This window comes from Cetorhinus maximus, chromosome 20 (genome assembly GCF_964194155.1).
Source record: "Cetorhinus maximus chromosome 20, sCetMax3.hap1.1, whole genome shotgun sequence".
Taxonomy (NCBI): domain Eukaryota; kingdom Metazoa; phylum Chordata; class Chondrichthyes; order Lamniformes; family Cetorhinidae; genus Cetorhinus; species Cetorhinus maximus.
Window position 1 is genome coordinate 22326797 of NC_135898.1, and position 16126 is coordinate 22342922.

The 16126-nt window shown below is 45.0% G+C and overlaps 1 protein-coding gene across 5 annotated transcripts in view; it reads left to right on the forward strand.

The window, feature by feature from the left end:
• LOC144694646 (calsenilin-like) overlaps positions 1-10636 on the forward strand; it is a 60230-nt gene extending 49594 nt beyond the window's left edge. For 2 of the 5 annotated variants that reach the window (XM_078565234.1, XM_078565237.1), the window contains 5 exons: positions 825-895; positions 2839-2946; positions 5453-5557; positions 6220-6282; positions 9823-10635. In XM_078565234.1, the coding sequence (XP_078421360.1) occupies positions 825-895; positions 2839-2946; positions 5453-5557; positions 6220-6282; positions 9823-9870 (395 nt within the window). In that variant the 3' untranslated portion in view covers positions 9871-10635. Of the gene's footprint in view, positions 1-824; positions 896-2838; positions 2947-5452; positions 5558-6219; positions 6283-9822 lie in introns of all 5 variants that reach the window. The other 3 variants (XM_078565236.1, XM_078565235.1, XM_078565238.1) reach the window with 3 other exon arrangements.
• The last annotated feature ends 5490 nt before the right edge of the window (positions 10637-16126 follow it).

Here is a 16126-nt window from a genome sequence, read left to right on the forward strand (position 1 = left end):
CAACTGCAGGTCAGAGGCTGGGAATCCTGTGGCAAGTAACTCATCTCCTGACTCCCCAAAGTCTGTCCACCACCTACCTACAAGGCACAAGTCAGGAGTGTGATGGAAACTCCCCACTTGCCTGGATGAGTGCAGCTCCCACAACACTCAAGAAGCTCAACAACATCCAGTTCAAAGCAACCCACTTTATTAACACCCCATCCACTTCCTCCAACATTCACTCCCTCCACCACTGACGCACAGTAGCAGCAGTGTGTACCATCTACAACATGCACTGCAGCAACTCTTTCGACAGCACTTTCCAAACCCGCAACTGCTACCATCTAGAAGGACAAGGGCAGCAGACATGTGGGAACACCAACACCTGGAAGCTCCCCTCTAAGCCACTCACCATCCAGACTTGGAAATACATTGCCCCTCCTTCGCTGGGTCAAAAGCCTGGAATTCCCTCCCTAACAGCACTGTGGATGTACCTACATCTCATGGACTGCAGCGGTTCAAGAAGGCAGCTCATCACCACCTTCCCAAGGGCAACTAGGGATGGGCAATAAATGCTGGCCCAGCCAGCGACACCCACTTTCCAAAGAGGAATTAGAAATGTGGCTGTTGAAATGTGCAGACAGAAGTTATACTGCAAAAGAAAAGCTGTTAGCCATTAATGCCATCCTTTGTCACATTTGTAGAAAGATGCAGACTGTGTAATAGTCAGATAAGAAAGTGTTTTAGTGCGGCATTTGCAAACCCTCATTTTGGGTTCACTATTACAAGTACAGACTGAAGCTCCGCACTTGAATTGAAGTAAACCTTTTCTGCCCCTGTTATAGATGCTACAACGTACGCACACTTCCTCTTTAATGCGTTCGACACGGATAGGAGCGGGGCAATCCGATTTGAGGTGAGACACAATCCGAGAAAGATTGACGCAAATTATTTTTGGGAAGAATCCTGGAATCTTACAGCACAGAATGAGGCCGTTCAGCCCATCATTCCTGTTCTGGCTCTTTGAAAGAACTATCTAATCTAACTCTCCCCCTCCCCCAACCTTTTCTCTGTAACCCTGAACATTAGTTCTTTTCTGGTTCCGTTATGACCGCAGCTGATGTTACTTGCTGAGCAAGCCAAGTCCCAGAGGGAAACTTGTCTTACTGATCATAACTTTTTTTTGTTTTTTGAAAACAAGGGGATAACTACTGATCCCAGAAGCATAGAATCCCAAAAACACTTTTAGGATTTTAAAATTAAAAGATTTATTAACAAGAAAAAAAAGTTTAAACACACGAGATGAAAATTACACAGTTGAAACAGTCTTACGAAACATTCCCTCCAAAAAAACCCATTTGGTCAGAACACACCACAAAACTACTTGGCAACAGCTCCCTTATAGAATTTTAGCCATAGAAATCCAGTAATATTACCCAAGGCAAAAACTGCTGCTACTTTAATAAAGCATGCCACATGACTTCTCACTCTCTTCGACTCTGCCACAGAAATCCAAAGGAAGTTCAGAAAAAGACTGCATTCTGAAAACAAAGGCTTTTCTGGCCTGAAACTGGATGGCTGCTTCAAATTCATAACTTTCCACAGCACAGAGCTGGTCTTAGGACATCTCCCCCACAAGCCAACACAACTCATCTAAACAACTCCCTTAAGTATCTTTCTTTCCAATTCACCTCAGACTCCATTGTCCTAAGCACTTCTTTGAACTCAACTTTTTCAAAATATAAAAACATTTCATGCTTTTCTATTGCCTCCACTTTTGGGTCAAATAAAATGTAATAACCGTCCCTTGTTTACTAGTGAAACATTGTAAGTTGTGAAAGTCCTTTAAAATCCCTTTGAAATTTAGCAGCTGGAATGTCAAGTCCTTACCTATCGACTAATGCAAATTTTAGAACCCAATCTATTTACTTGTAAATCCACTCCACCAGAGCCTCTCATTACAAAAGCATGCATCTAGCATATTTACCTTTCATCCCTCACAATTGTGAGGGCAGGGGAATGTGACTAAGTTAAAAACTCCCAGTTAAAAACAGATGGTAGCGCCTTGTTACAGTTCATGCAGGGAATCTGAGTTGCTACGGCAACATCGCATGTTGTAGTCTGGGGCTGTGGATGGTGATAGTAGAGACTCCAATTTTCTCTCTAATTCACATGTGACCAGGAATTTCTCCTGCTCGCCCTGCCTCCCATTGGTGTATTTGTATGCTGATACGCAACCTGTTTGGCCACATTATGAACACAACTCTCTTGGCCATCAAGTCCTGGGGGCAGACCTCAAACCCAGAGCTTCTGGCTCAGAGGCAGGGATGCTACCCACTGCGCCACAAAACCTCCCTTGCAAGTTGGATTTTGTGTTAGCGCATTAAGCCCCAGGTATCCAAGGGAGAGGGTCAAGGCTCTTTTTTATTCATTGGATGTGGGGTGTTGCTGGCTAGGCACTTATTTCCCATCCCTAATTGCCCTTGTTCAGAGGGCATTTAAGAGCCAACCACATCGCTCAGGGACTGAAGTCACATGTAGGCCAGACCGGGTAAGGACAGCAGATTCCCTCCCCTAAAGGGCATTAGTGAACCAGTTGGGGTTTTACAACAACAGTTTCATGGTCACCATTAGACTTTTAATTCCAGATTTTCATTGAATTCAGATTCCACCATCTGATCCCCAGAGTATTACCCTGGCTCTCTGGATTGCTAGTCCAGCGACGATACCACATCGCCTCCCCCTCTCGTGTGTCCAAGGTGAACTCTTGGTCCGTAGAGACGTAATGCGAGACTTAACGCGCCATTTTTTATGGGATTTAGCGTTTCCCTTTCTCTCATGGTCTTCCCTCCACCTCAGGACTTTGTTATTGGTCTCTCTGTGTTATTGCGTGGGTCCATCGATGAGAAACTCAACTGGGCGTTCAACTTATACGACATCAATAAGGATGGTTACATCACCAAGGAGGTATGGAACTCATACCCTTTGTGTATTTATTGGTCAGCGATAGATTCTGCTTGAAACATATCCAGGTAACATCTTGTACACTGTAGCTTTTTACATACATCCATATATAGATTATCTTAAATTATCTTCATCCTTAATTATGCAATTATCTGACTTCAGATTAACCCAATAAAATCAATTAAATGTTTGGGTTTGAACAAGACATAACCATAAGGCAAAATGGACTCTCAAGTAGAAAATTGTTTATTTTAGAAAATAAAAAGTGCATGAAACAATACAAAATAGACTTTGCAGCTTCGAACGGCTTATCAGGTCATTGAAGAGTAGGGTCGGTATCCTACTGCTCCACAGTTGACTGCAGCTCTTTCATATTGTGCCTCAGGAGCATTGCATACATAGCTAGCAAAGATCTCACTTAAAGCGTTTACTTTTAACCCTTAAATTGTCAATAGTACATCTCAGACCATGCCTGTGTAATTTCATGATTGGTTATTTTCAATGTTGGTCTGTCTTATTTGAAGTTTGACTACATCTTCTGCCGAGCTCTGAGGAAGAGTCACACGGACTCGAACCGTGAACCCTGTTTCTCTCTCCGCAGCTGCTGCCAGACCTGCTGAGTTTTTCCAGTGTTTCCTGTTTCCATTTCAGATTTCCGGCGTCCGCGGTATTTTGCTTTTTGCTCTCTCAGCGTCTTTTGTTACCTGAATTCGCAGAATTGCCGATTGCCCATATGGCCGTGGCTTTTGCTGAGATTAGTCCAACATATCTGATTGGCACTCATCCAAAGCAGACACGTCAAAATAGGCTTTAAATCCAGCTTTAACATAACCACGTGATTAATTACTATTTCTTCAACTGTAACTTAATTAAGGTATACAGTTGGGCCAATCATCTGTTTCTGATTAGATCCTAATTATGTAATAACCCTTAATTAATACAAATGAGTGATTATAAAGCAGAGAATACAAAATGGTTTCTTATCTCAGTGTTAGTACAAAATGATATTTTGACCTTGTTAGCTTAATACAGTGAAAATAACATGAAATGACTCTAAAAATGGTCTAACTGCACTAAAAGCTACTACCCAGGTGTACAGCATGTAGGAGCAAAGGAGTTGGAACTATTATGACAAGCGGGACGGGGTCTTTGGCAGATTGAGACAGAGATGGAAGGTTTTAGTAGGCATGTGAAAAGGATGCACGATCCTCCCAGTGAGCCGCAGTTGCACGAGGAAAAATCGGGCTTGGCACTCCCACCGAATGACTGAAAACATAGCAAAAACCAGAGTCAGGTGCAAAGCATATGCCCTTGCCCCCTTTCCACCTCGTTTAATAATTGTATGCAGTTGTTGGGCAGTAAGTGGGGATTCATTTGAGCCCGTACAAATAGGCATAGACTGAAACTACTGCAGGGTGAGGAGATGCATGCATGTAATGTGTATCTCTGTAAATAAACGTATGGAAGAGTGTAAAGATTGGCTCCAGTTCTATCCTTCACCACCCAGTATAACACCCCGTAATGCATCCAAAGCTGAAATTAGTACAGTACGATTATTGTTATACCTTACCATCCATTCACAATACATTAAAAGTGTTTGCTAGAAACTAGAATTACTTAGCTCGGGCATTGGTGAGACTACACCTGGAGTACTATGTACAGTTTTGGTCACCTTACTTAAGGAGGGGTATACTCGCATTGGAAGCATTTCAGAGAAGGTTCACTCGGCTGATTCCTGGGATGAAGGGATTTGTTTTATGAGGAAAGGTTGAGCAGGTTTGGCCTATACTCATTGGAGTTTAGAAGAATGAGAGGTGATCTTACTGAAACATATGATATCCTGAGGGGGCTTGACAGAGTAGATGCTGAGAGGATGTTTCCCCTCTTGGGGGAATCTAGAACCATAGAAAAGTTACAGCACAGAAGGAAGCCATTTGGCCCATCTACTAGAACTAGGGGCACAGTTTCAAAATAAGGGGTCTCCCATTTAAGATGGAGATGAGGAGGAATTTCTTCTCTTTGAGGCACGTTAGTCTGTGGAATTCTCTTCCCCAGAGAGCACTGGGGGCTGGGTCATTGAATATATTCAAGGATGAGTTAGACAGATTTTTGATCAACAGGAGAGTCAAGGGGGCAGGCAGGAAAGTGGAGATAAGGCCACAACCATGATTGTATTGAATGGTAGGGCAGGCTCGAGGGGCCAAATGGCCTACTCCTGCCCCTATTTTGTATGTGCTTGTGAAGAGGCCACAGAATACAAAAATGGTGTTTTAGTGGAGTATCAGCATCTAAGTGTGATTGTGGGTTGTCCAGTAATGACTTTGTAACTGGGAATTATCTTCTAACCTGACAAATGACACTGCCTAGACAGGTCAGGATGCACACTGTAAGATGAAGCACACAATAGTGGCCGTATATAGAGTATTCCTGGCTGATTCACTGAGAAGACAGTTTGTGCAGTGCCATATTGCCTGGGACAATGTTACAGTTTCTCCTGTTCTACCCTTAGGAAATGTTGGCTATCATTCAGTCGATCTACGATATGATGGGCAGGTACACATCCCCCATCCTACACCAAGACACTCCCTTCGAACACGTCGAGAAATTCTTTCAGGTAACCTCAAAGCATGGTACAACCAATTAAATACTTTAGTAGTGTCGTTACTGTTGTGATGCAGTAGTCGATTTGCACACAGCAAGCTCCCAGAAACAGCAATGTGATAAAGACCAGATAACCTGTTTTTTGTGAGGCTGATAGCGGATACATATTGGCTAGGACACTGGGGTTAACTCCTCCTGCTTGTCTCCGAAATAGTGCCACGGGATCTATTACACTCTCCCAAGTGGGCACCTGGGGCTTCGCTTAATGCCCCATCCAAAAGGCAGCACCTCTGACAGTGCAGCACTCCTTCAGTACTGTACTAGAGAGCCAGCCTTGATTTTCTTTTGTGCTCAAGGCCTGGAGTGGGATTTGAACCCACAACGTTGTGACTCCGAGACGAGAATGCTAATGTTCTTGGATCAAAAGCTGATAATAGATATGCACGAGGATGCTAAGTCTTATGACATTCTCAGGACAGGAACAGTTCTATATTTAGCCAGAGACATGTAGATTTAGAACTGCACGAGTCTGTAAAGCATTTATCCTTTATTATCTCTTCCTAGCAGACTCCGTCTGCTGGTATATGTGTGTGTGTTGGTCTCAAGTGGAAAAATGCACATTGCAATTTTCAATACACTACAAGTCTGGAAACTAATTGTTGCTTCCTTCCCCAGAAGATGGACAGGAACCAGGACGGAGTGGTGACGATTGATGAGTTCCTGCAGACCTGCCAGAAGGTGGGTGGCGCTTCAGCCTGGGATTACTTCAAATAATAGAATGAACATCCATTCGAACAAGGCATCCAAGTTCATTTTCTGTAAAATATAAGGGCTCCTTTTCATAGAAAGATACAACACAGAATGAGGTCATTTGGCTCATCGTGCCTGTGCTGGCTCTTTGAGGGAGCTCTCCATTAGCCCCACTGTCCCCCATAGCCTTGCAATTTTTCAAGTATTTATCCAATTCCCTTTGGCAAGTTCGTATTGAATTTGCTTCTACCGCCCTTTGTCATTCCAAAGGACAATAACTCTCCGTGTCAAAACTTTCTCCTCACCTCCCCTCTGGTTATTTCGTTAATCCTCTGAAATCTGTACCCCTTCCTAATTTAGAACACTTCTATCCAATCTCCCTTTCACCTTCTATGCTCGAAGGAGAACAGTCTGAATTTTGTCTATACCCTAAGAAAGCATCCCAAGGTGCCTCACAAGAGTGTTACCATGACACCGAGGCACAGAAGGAGATATCCCGAGAACCAAAAGCTCAGAAAAGCAGTTGACTTTAAGGAGCATCTTACCAGAGGAAAGGAAGGTTTGGGGAGGGAGTTCCAGAGCTTAGCTCCCAGGAGGTGGGCTGATTAAAATGGAGGGGAGGCCAGAATTAAAGGATGTAGATACCTCATAGGGCGGGAGGAGATTCCAAAGATAAGGGATTCCCGGGAACAGAACGGGAAACTTCCCTCCACTTTCCCATTTAACCCCATCTTCCGATTCTTTCAGTTAAGCACTTCACAGCCTTCTGGACTTAACATTGAGCTGAACAACTTCAGACCATGAGCTCTGTCCTCCATTTTGATATTTTTTTCCCCGACCCCCTCCTCCCACAGGGCCAGTTTGTAACTTGATCTTATGTTTTGCTTTCACAGAGTGCTGACCCTTGTTCTGCAATTAACACATTCTGCTCTCTGACCTTTCCGCCACTACTAGCACCTTCTTTAGTCTTTAACACTATCATTACTACTTGTGTCTTGTGTCCATGACATCTTTGTCAAATCTCTCCTGAGCTCCCGCCTCTCCCTGACCTTCTATCTTGCTCCATCTGCTCCACCCCCTCTTCGACAGTATAAAACCCACCACATTTCTACTTCTCTTCAGCTCCGAAGGAGAGTCAGACGGACTTAGAACCATAGAAAAGTTACAGCACAGAAGGAGGCCATTCGGCCCATCTTGTCTATGCCAGCCGAGGACACCCAGGTGCCCTTTCTAATCCCGCCTTCCTGCACCCGGCCATAGCCCTGCAGCTTACAGCACTTAAGGTGCAGATCCAGGTACTTTTTAAAAGAGTTTAGAGTTTCTGCCTCTACCACCAACTTGGACAGTGAATTCCAGACACCCACTACCCTCTGCGTAAAAAAGTTCTTCCTCATGTCCCCCCTACACCTTCTGCCACTTATCTTGAATCTATGTCCCTTGGTTCTAGAATTCTCCACCAAGGGAAACAGTTTTATCCTGTCCACTCTATCTATTCCCCTCATAATTTTGTACACCTCAATCAAGTCACCTCTCAGCCTTCTTTGTTCTAAGGAAAATAACCCCAACCTATCCAATCTCTCCTGGTAGATACACTTTTCTAACCCCGGCAACATTCTTGTAAACCTCCTCTGCACTCTCTCCAGAGCTATTACGTCCTTCCTGTAATGTGGTGACCAGAACTGCACACAATACTCCAGTTGTGGCCTCACCAGTGCTTTATACAATTCCAACATTATATCCTTACTTTTATATTCTATACCTCTGCCAATGAAGGAGAGTATTCCATATGCCTTCTTTACAACCTTGTCTACTTGAACTGCTGCCTTCAGGGACCTGTGTACTTGTACGCCAAGATCTCTCACTTCATCTACCCCTCTTAGTATATTCCCATTTATTGTGTAATCCCTGTAACTGTTTGACCTCCCTAAATGTATGACCTCACACTTCTCTGTTAAACTCCATCTGCCACTTTACCGCCCACTCCACCAACCTATCTATATTGTTTTGGAGATTATGGCTATCCTCTACACTATCCACTACTCGGCCAATCTTTGTCATCATCTGCAAATTTCCCGATCGTGCCCCCCACTTTCATGTCCAAATTGTTGATATATAACACAAACAGCAAGGGTCCCAACACCCAGCCCTGTGGAACACCACTTGAGACATCTTTCCATTCGCAAGGGCATCCATTGACCATTACCCTTTGTTTCCTGTTACAAAGCCAACCTTTTATCCAGTTTGCCACATTACCCTGAATCGCAGGGGCTTTTACTTTCCTGAAACCTTTACTCTTGTTTCTCACTCCACAGATGATGCCAGGCCCGCTGCTGAGGTTTTTTTTCCAGCATTCTCTGTTTTTATTTCAGGTTTCCAGCACCTGCAGGATTTTACTTTTTCTTTTGACCCCCCCTCCCGTTTAAGCCTGTGGGCTTCAACAGTGCTTACAATCTACTACAAAAACAGAATTACCTGGAAAAACTCAGCAGGTCTGGCAGCATCGGTGGAGAAGAAAACAGTTAACGTTTCGAGCCTTCATGGCCCTTCGGCAGAACTGAAGCATAGTTAGGAGAAAGGAGAAATATAAATTGGTTTAAGGTGGGTTGGGGGGGGCGGGTGGTGGGAGGGAGAGACATTGAGGGTGTGGTGATTGTGGAGATGAGCAGATAATCAAAAGATGTCACAGACAAAAAGGTCAAAGAGGTGTTGAAGGTGGTGACATTTGTCTGAGAAAAGTGCTAATTAAGAATGGAAGACAGGATATTCAAAGTACAGCTCTAGTGGGGGTGGGGTGGAAAGACTAACAAGGTTTTAGTTTAGATTTAAAAATAATGGAAATAGGTGGGGAAAGAAGAATCTATAGAAATTATTGAAAAAAAAAGTGTGAGGTCATACATTTAGGGAGGTCAAACAGTTACAGGGATTACACAATAAATGGGAATATACTAAGAGGGGTAGATGAAGTGAGAGATCTTGGCGTACAAGTACACAGGTCCCTGAAGGCAGCAGTTCAAGTAGACAAGGTTGTAAAAGAAATAATTTATATAGATTCTTCTTTCCCCACCTATTTCCATTATTTTTAAATCTAAACTAAAACCTTGTTAGTCTTTCCACCCCACCCCCACTAGAGCTGTACTTTGAATATCCTGTCTTCCATTCTTAATTAGCACTTTTCTCAGACAAATATCACCACCTTCAACACCTCTTTGACCCTTTTGTCTGTGACATCTTTTGATTATCTGCTCATCTCCACAATCACCACACCCTCAATGTCTCTCTCTTCCACGCCCCCCCCCCCCACCCACCTTAAACCAATTTATATTTCTCCCTTCTTCTAACTATGCTTCAGTTCTGCTGAAGGGCCATGAAGGCTCGAAACGTTAACTGATTTCTTCTCCGCCGATGCTGCCAGACCTGCTGAGTTTTTCCAGGTAATTCTGTTTTTGTTTTGGATTTCCAGCATCCGCAGTAGCATTTAGCTTTTTGTTTTTATCTTACAATCTACTAACTGTTGTGTCCCTTTTACAGGACGAAAACATCATGCGTTCAATGCAGCTCTTCGAAAACGTGATCTAGAAGCAATCAACTCCCACACTGAGGAGGGAAACCGTGTACAGGATACTTAGTGACTCCATCCCATCCCCGAGTGTGCTCGTCCGCCCAGGAAATGTTTTTTTCCCCCCGAGCACAGTGCAATTGCACAGTTAGAAGTCCCACCTCCGTCTCTCAAAGGCTTTCCTGCCAAGATCTAACCAGCCAAGCGCCGCTCCCCGTACACGGCACAATATGTTTCTCTGCATGGAAAACTGTTTACCCCCTCTCCCTCTGCTGTGATCCCGAAGGTGGACGCTAACTTGCACAGCTCTCCAGCATTTGCGGGGTGGGGGTGGGATGGGGTTGGGGGGGCGGGGGATGAGGTGGGATGGAAGGATCCCCACTTTTGGACTTGCCTTTAGCCCCCTGGACCTGTTCCCAGTCACTAGGCTGCTGCTGTTGTCCTGTTGCTCGAATGACGAGCGGTCGACCACAATGTGGAATGCGGCCCTCTGCTCACAAGAAAATAAACCTTCACACGCTGCCACCTCCTTTCTGTAAAAGACGCGGGGAAACGGAGACACGGTGAAGCTCTGAAAATCTTCGCCCCCTCCTCAACCCCTCCAGAATCCTATTCTTCCTTCAGCCTCTCCTTGCCCTGCTATCTCACACCACGTTCCTTACGCTTCCTGCCGCGGGGGACAGAACATTTTTTTCCGATTACAGTTTCCAGCCTGTAATGTGCCAGGAATGTTTCTTATATTAAACACTGATTGAAGCCTTCCAGACTGCCTGGCTTTCCAATGTCAACTGGCTGTTGTCTGCTTTAATGACATGGAATGGAAGTTGTTGCCACTCCGCTCATGTTCAGACGTTGGTGTGTTTACACTGAGCCCTGACTATGTTAATGGAACAAAAATCACATTAAACCGCTGCTGCCCAGATCGACTTCAAATATAATGCACTATCAGATCAGGCTGAAAGGAAAAACTGACTCTGCCCTAAATAGCCCCAAGGCACTGATAAGTATCTCAAAAAAATAACTTTGACATTCAGTTGCTGTCAAGCAGCAGAGGTAACCTGGATCTACTGGTAGAGGCACTGGATGACGTAAATAAGCCTGTACATTCAGGCCAGGTTTTACATGCAATAGTGTTGTACGTGAGCCTAAAAAACACAGGACTTCAGAGCAGGAGGAGACCATTCAGCCTACTGGCAAACGGAAAGCTGTCGAGGGAAATGGAATACAAAAATAGGGATGCTTTGCAACAGTTGTATAGGGCGTTGGCTGGAACACTGTGTACAGTTTTTGGTCCCCTTACTTAAGAAAGGATATAAATGTGCTAGAAGCAGTTCAGAGAAGGCTCACTTCTAATGGGGGGAGGGGGCTTTATCTTACGAGGAAAGGTTGGACAGGCTGGGCCTGTATCCATTGGAGTTTAGAGGATCTTATTGAAACGTATAAGATCCCGAGGGGCCTTGACAAGGTGGATGCTGAGAGGATGTTTCCTCGTCTGGGAGAATCTAGAACAAAGAGACACATTAAAAATAAGGAGTCTCCAATTTAAGATGGAGATAAGGAGTAATTTATTTTCCTCTCTCAGAGGGTGAATCGCTCCCCCCGCCCCCACCCCGCCAGAGAGTGGTGGAGGCAGGGTCAGTGTATGTTTTTAAGGCAGACGTAGATGGATTCTTGACTAACAAGGTAGTCATGGTTATCAGGGGAACAGGCAGGAAAGCGGAGTTAAGGACACAGTCAGATCAGCCATGATCTTATTCAATGGTGGATCAGGCAGGATGGACTGAACGGCCTACTCCTGCTCTTAATTTGTATGTTCATATGTTAGCACGTCAGACCTGCTCCCCCATCCAATACGATCATGACTGCTCTGATCGTGGCCTTAAATCCACTTTCCTAGCTGTCCCAAATAAACCTTCACTCCCCTTTGTCGATCAAAAGTCTGTCTAACTCAGCCTTGAATATATTCATTGACCCAGCCCCACTGCTCTCTGGGGAGAGAGTTCAATGCACTAACGAGCCTCTGAGAGAAGAAAATCTCCTCAACTCCGTCTTTAAAGGTAGATCTCTTCTTCTGAAACTGCCCTCTAGTATTAGATTCCCCCACAAGAGGAAATGCCTTCCTGTATCCACCCTGTCAAACCCCTCAGGGTCTTATAGGTTTCAATAAGATCACCGCTCATTCTCCTAAACTCCAATGACTTCAGAGTGTTTGATGGGGACAGTGTAAAGGAGGCTTTACTCTGTATGTAACCCCATGATGTACCTGTCCTGGGAAAGTTTGATGGGGACAGTGTAGAGAGAGATTTACTCTCTATCTAACCCCGTGCTGTACCTGTCCTGGGAGTGTTGATGGGGACAGTGTAGAGGGAGCTTTCCTCTGTATCTAACCCTGTGCTGTACCTGTCCTGGGAGTGTTTGATGGGGACAGTGTAGAGGGAGTTTTACTCTCTATCTAAGCCCGTGCTGTACCTGCCCTGGGAGTGTTTGATGGGGTCAGTGTAGAGGGAGCTTTACTCTTTATCTAACCCCATACTGTGCCTGCCCTGAGAGTGTTTGATAGGGACAGCGTAGAGGGAGCTTTACACTGTATCTAACCCTGTGCTGTACCTACCTGGGAGTGTTTAATGGGGACAGTGTAGAGGGAGCTTTACTCTGTATCTAACCCTGTGCTGTACCTGTCCTGGGAGTGTTTAATGGGGACAGTGTAGAGGGAGCTTTATTCTGTATCTAACCACGTGCTGTACCTGTCCTGGGAGTTTCTGATGATATGAGGGTCCCTTTTTGAATCTGTTAAGTGGATTGGTTTTGAAGGGGTTAAAATTGGACTCGCGGTGCCTGAGACAGAAAGTTTCCAGCTCCAGCTCTAAGAACCATTGCTAAGTGACAATCAGTGTCCAATCAGAATGATTACAAATAACTAACATTGATAGCTTTACCTTATGGTCACCCATACAGACTGAAAGCCCCATCAGATCGTAAACATATCTCTCCTGAAATATAAAATATCGATGATCAGAATACATGTTCATACCGCAGACCATCACCACCCCCTAAACTTGGCCTCTGGGACTCTGCTCATTGTCCTATACTGACTCCTAGTCAAGCAATGCATTGATGTTAAAATTCTCGTCTTTGTTTTCACATCCCTCCGTGAACTCACCCCCTCCCCCTATCTCTGTAATTTCCTCCAGTCCCTTCCAAAATCTCTGCACTCCCCTCAGCCTGGCCTTTTGAGCATCCCCCGGTTTTAATCACTCCACCATTCGCAGCCGGCACGGTTGGGCTGGGCCCCAAGCTCGAGAATTCCCCCCCCACCCCTCTCCGCCCCTCTCTATCTCACTCTCCCCCTTTAAGACGCTCCGTAAAACCCACCTCTTTGACTGAGCTTTTGGTCGTCTGACCTAATGTTGTACTAAGTGGTTCTGAGTCAAAGTTTGCTTGCTAACACTGTGAACTGCTTCGGGATGTGTTACGTTCAAGGTGCTATACAAATTCAAGTTGTTCTTGTTGCTTTCCTATTCACACCTCACTAGCCCTACTACATTCTGCAGAACCAGGTCCAACACGGCTTCCTCCCTTGTTGGACTGGAGATATACTGACCGATAAAATTCTCCTGTACACATGCAATTTGCAAATCTGCAATTTCATATTCCGTTTCTCTCAGCGAGTATTCGGGTAATTAAAATCTTTCAAATTTGAGGATTCTATCTTTGTCAGGCATCCTTGACATTTGCCGAACAGATTTTGTTTGCCCATCTGATTCTCACTGTTCCGAGCGTGATAAAAATGAAAGGTATATTGTTAAAACTCTTGCTGATGGCATCTGCCTCCTGTGGACTTTAAACCAATTCTTGCCGGTCAGGATTTTTCCAGCGATGCTGTGTGGACTTGACGCTGTCTTAGGGCAGCAAGCGTCTCTCCAGTTCGGACCTGAGGTCATATCAGAACTAAGGGTGAGGTGATCCATTTTGGCAGGAAGGATGTGTGGAGAGACAGTATGAAATAAAGAGAGAGACTCTAAAGGAGGTGCAGGAACAGAGGGACCTCGGTCTATATGTACATATGTCATTGAAGATGGCAGGGCATGTTGAGAGAGCAGTTAATAAAGCATAATGTATCTTAGGCTTTATTAATAGGGGCACTGAGTACAAGAGTAAGGAGGTCATGTTGAACTTATGTAAGACACTAGTTAGGCTTCATCTGGAGAACTGCATCCAGTTCTGGGTGCCATACTTGAGGAAAGGTGTAAAGGCATTGGAGCTAGTACAGAGGAGATTCACAAGAATGATTCCAGCAATAAAGAACTGTAGATATGAGGATAGATTGGAGAGGTTGGGACTCTTTTCCTTGGAGAAAAGAAGGTTGGGAGGAGACTTGATAGAGGTGTTCAAGATTCTGAGGGGTAGGGACAGGGTAAATAGTGAGAAACTGTTCCCACTCAAGAGAACATCAAGAACTAGAGGGCACAAATTCAAAATAATTGGCAAAAGGAGTAAAAGTGATATGCAGAAAATATTTTTCACCCAGAAGGTGGTTGGAGTCAGGAATGGGCTTCCTGAGAGGGCGGTGGAGGCAGGTTCAAACAAAGTATTCAAAAGGTAATGGATTGCTATCTGAAAAGAAAGAATGTGCAGGTTAATGGGGATAAGGCAGGGGAGTGGGACTAGGTAGAATGCTCTTTCAGAAAGCCAGTGCAGGCTGGATGGGCCCAGTGGTTTCCTACAGCACTGTAAAGATTCTGTGAATTCTGTGATAGGAACACAGAATGCTGCAAACTCTCAGCAGGTCTGGCACCATCTGTGGCGAGAGAAACAGAGTTAATGTTTTGAGTCCAATATGACCCTTCTTCGAAACTGGAGAGAGGTAGAAATATGATGGGTTTTATGCTGTTGAAAAAAGGGGGAGAGGCAGGGTGGAACAAAATAGAAGGTCAGGGATAGGTTAGAGGTCAGGAGAGATTAAATGACAAAGATGTCATGGAACATAAGACAAATAGAGTGGTAATGATAGCATTAAAGACTTTGGTCCAGAGTAGGTGTTAATAGCAGAGGTCATATCAGTACTGAAAGGGGTTAACATAGGATCAGGCACAGTGCAACTTTTAGTTACTGAGCCATTAAAATGAACTCTTAACTTTGCTTTTTGAAGCCACTCACCCTGCCCCTCCCCCAGTCACCAAGCTGGCTAAATCCCTGTTCCAGAAAGAAGCCCAAAGTGCAGATGCTGAGACCAAGCCTTCAAACGAAAAGCGAATTCCCCAATTCTAACCCTATTTTGCTATACGTTATCCCTAACGATCCAACCGGCATAACAATCCGTCTACCATATCTGCAGCTTCTATGAGCTCCTAAATAATCCCAAAGAATCAATATTGTTTACACATCTTGACTACAGCTTTGTAAAGAAATGTACCAATTATGTGCTGCATTAAATTAATCTTTTTTTTGAAGAATCGAATTTCTCACTGTTCGAGGCTGAATAAAAATAATTGTAGCTCTTCACAGCGCAGGTCTACATTTGTTGCATACCTGTTTAAAATGGGCGTTGGGTGACCTGCAGGAGTTTTGTTCGACAGCGCTCGCTCCCGGCCCCACTTAAAATGAGGCTGCACTTTTCGCATTCTGACTGCTGTATTTCCACTCCCTACTGTCCCTCGACAATCTCCTCCAGCCCCACAACCCTCCGAGATCTCTATCGGCGCCCCCTCCGCCTCGCGTATCCCCCGATTTTAATCGCTCCACCATCGGCGGCCGTGCCTTCAGCTGCCCAGGCCCCAAGCTCTGGAATTCCCTCCCTACACCTCTCCAGCAAAGCAGCCATGTAGAGGGCAAAAAAACATTGGCCAGGCACGCACCGGGGAGATACCCCCCCCTGCCCTCCTTCAAAATCGCACCCTGGCAACCAGCCACGAGGGCAGGAGGGACCTCGGTTTAATGCTCGGTTTCAGCTCGGTCAAAGAGGTCAGTTTTAAGGAGCGTCTCTCTCACCCTCACTTTCCTCCTTTAAGACGCTCCTCAAAACTGACCTCTTTGACCGAGCTGAAACCGAGGTTCCTCCTGCCCTCTTGGCTGGTTGCCAGGGTGCGATTTCGAAGGAGGGCAGGGGGGAGGTATCTCCCCGGTGCGCCCTGGCCAATGTTTTTTTGCCCTCTACATGGCTGCTTTGCTGTTTGTAGGGAGTGTGGTGTGGGCTAATCAACTGCTGTGCCTTCACCCTACAACTACACTTGCAAAATGTCTACCCACATCCATTTTTTGCCTGTCTACACTCAGTGT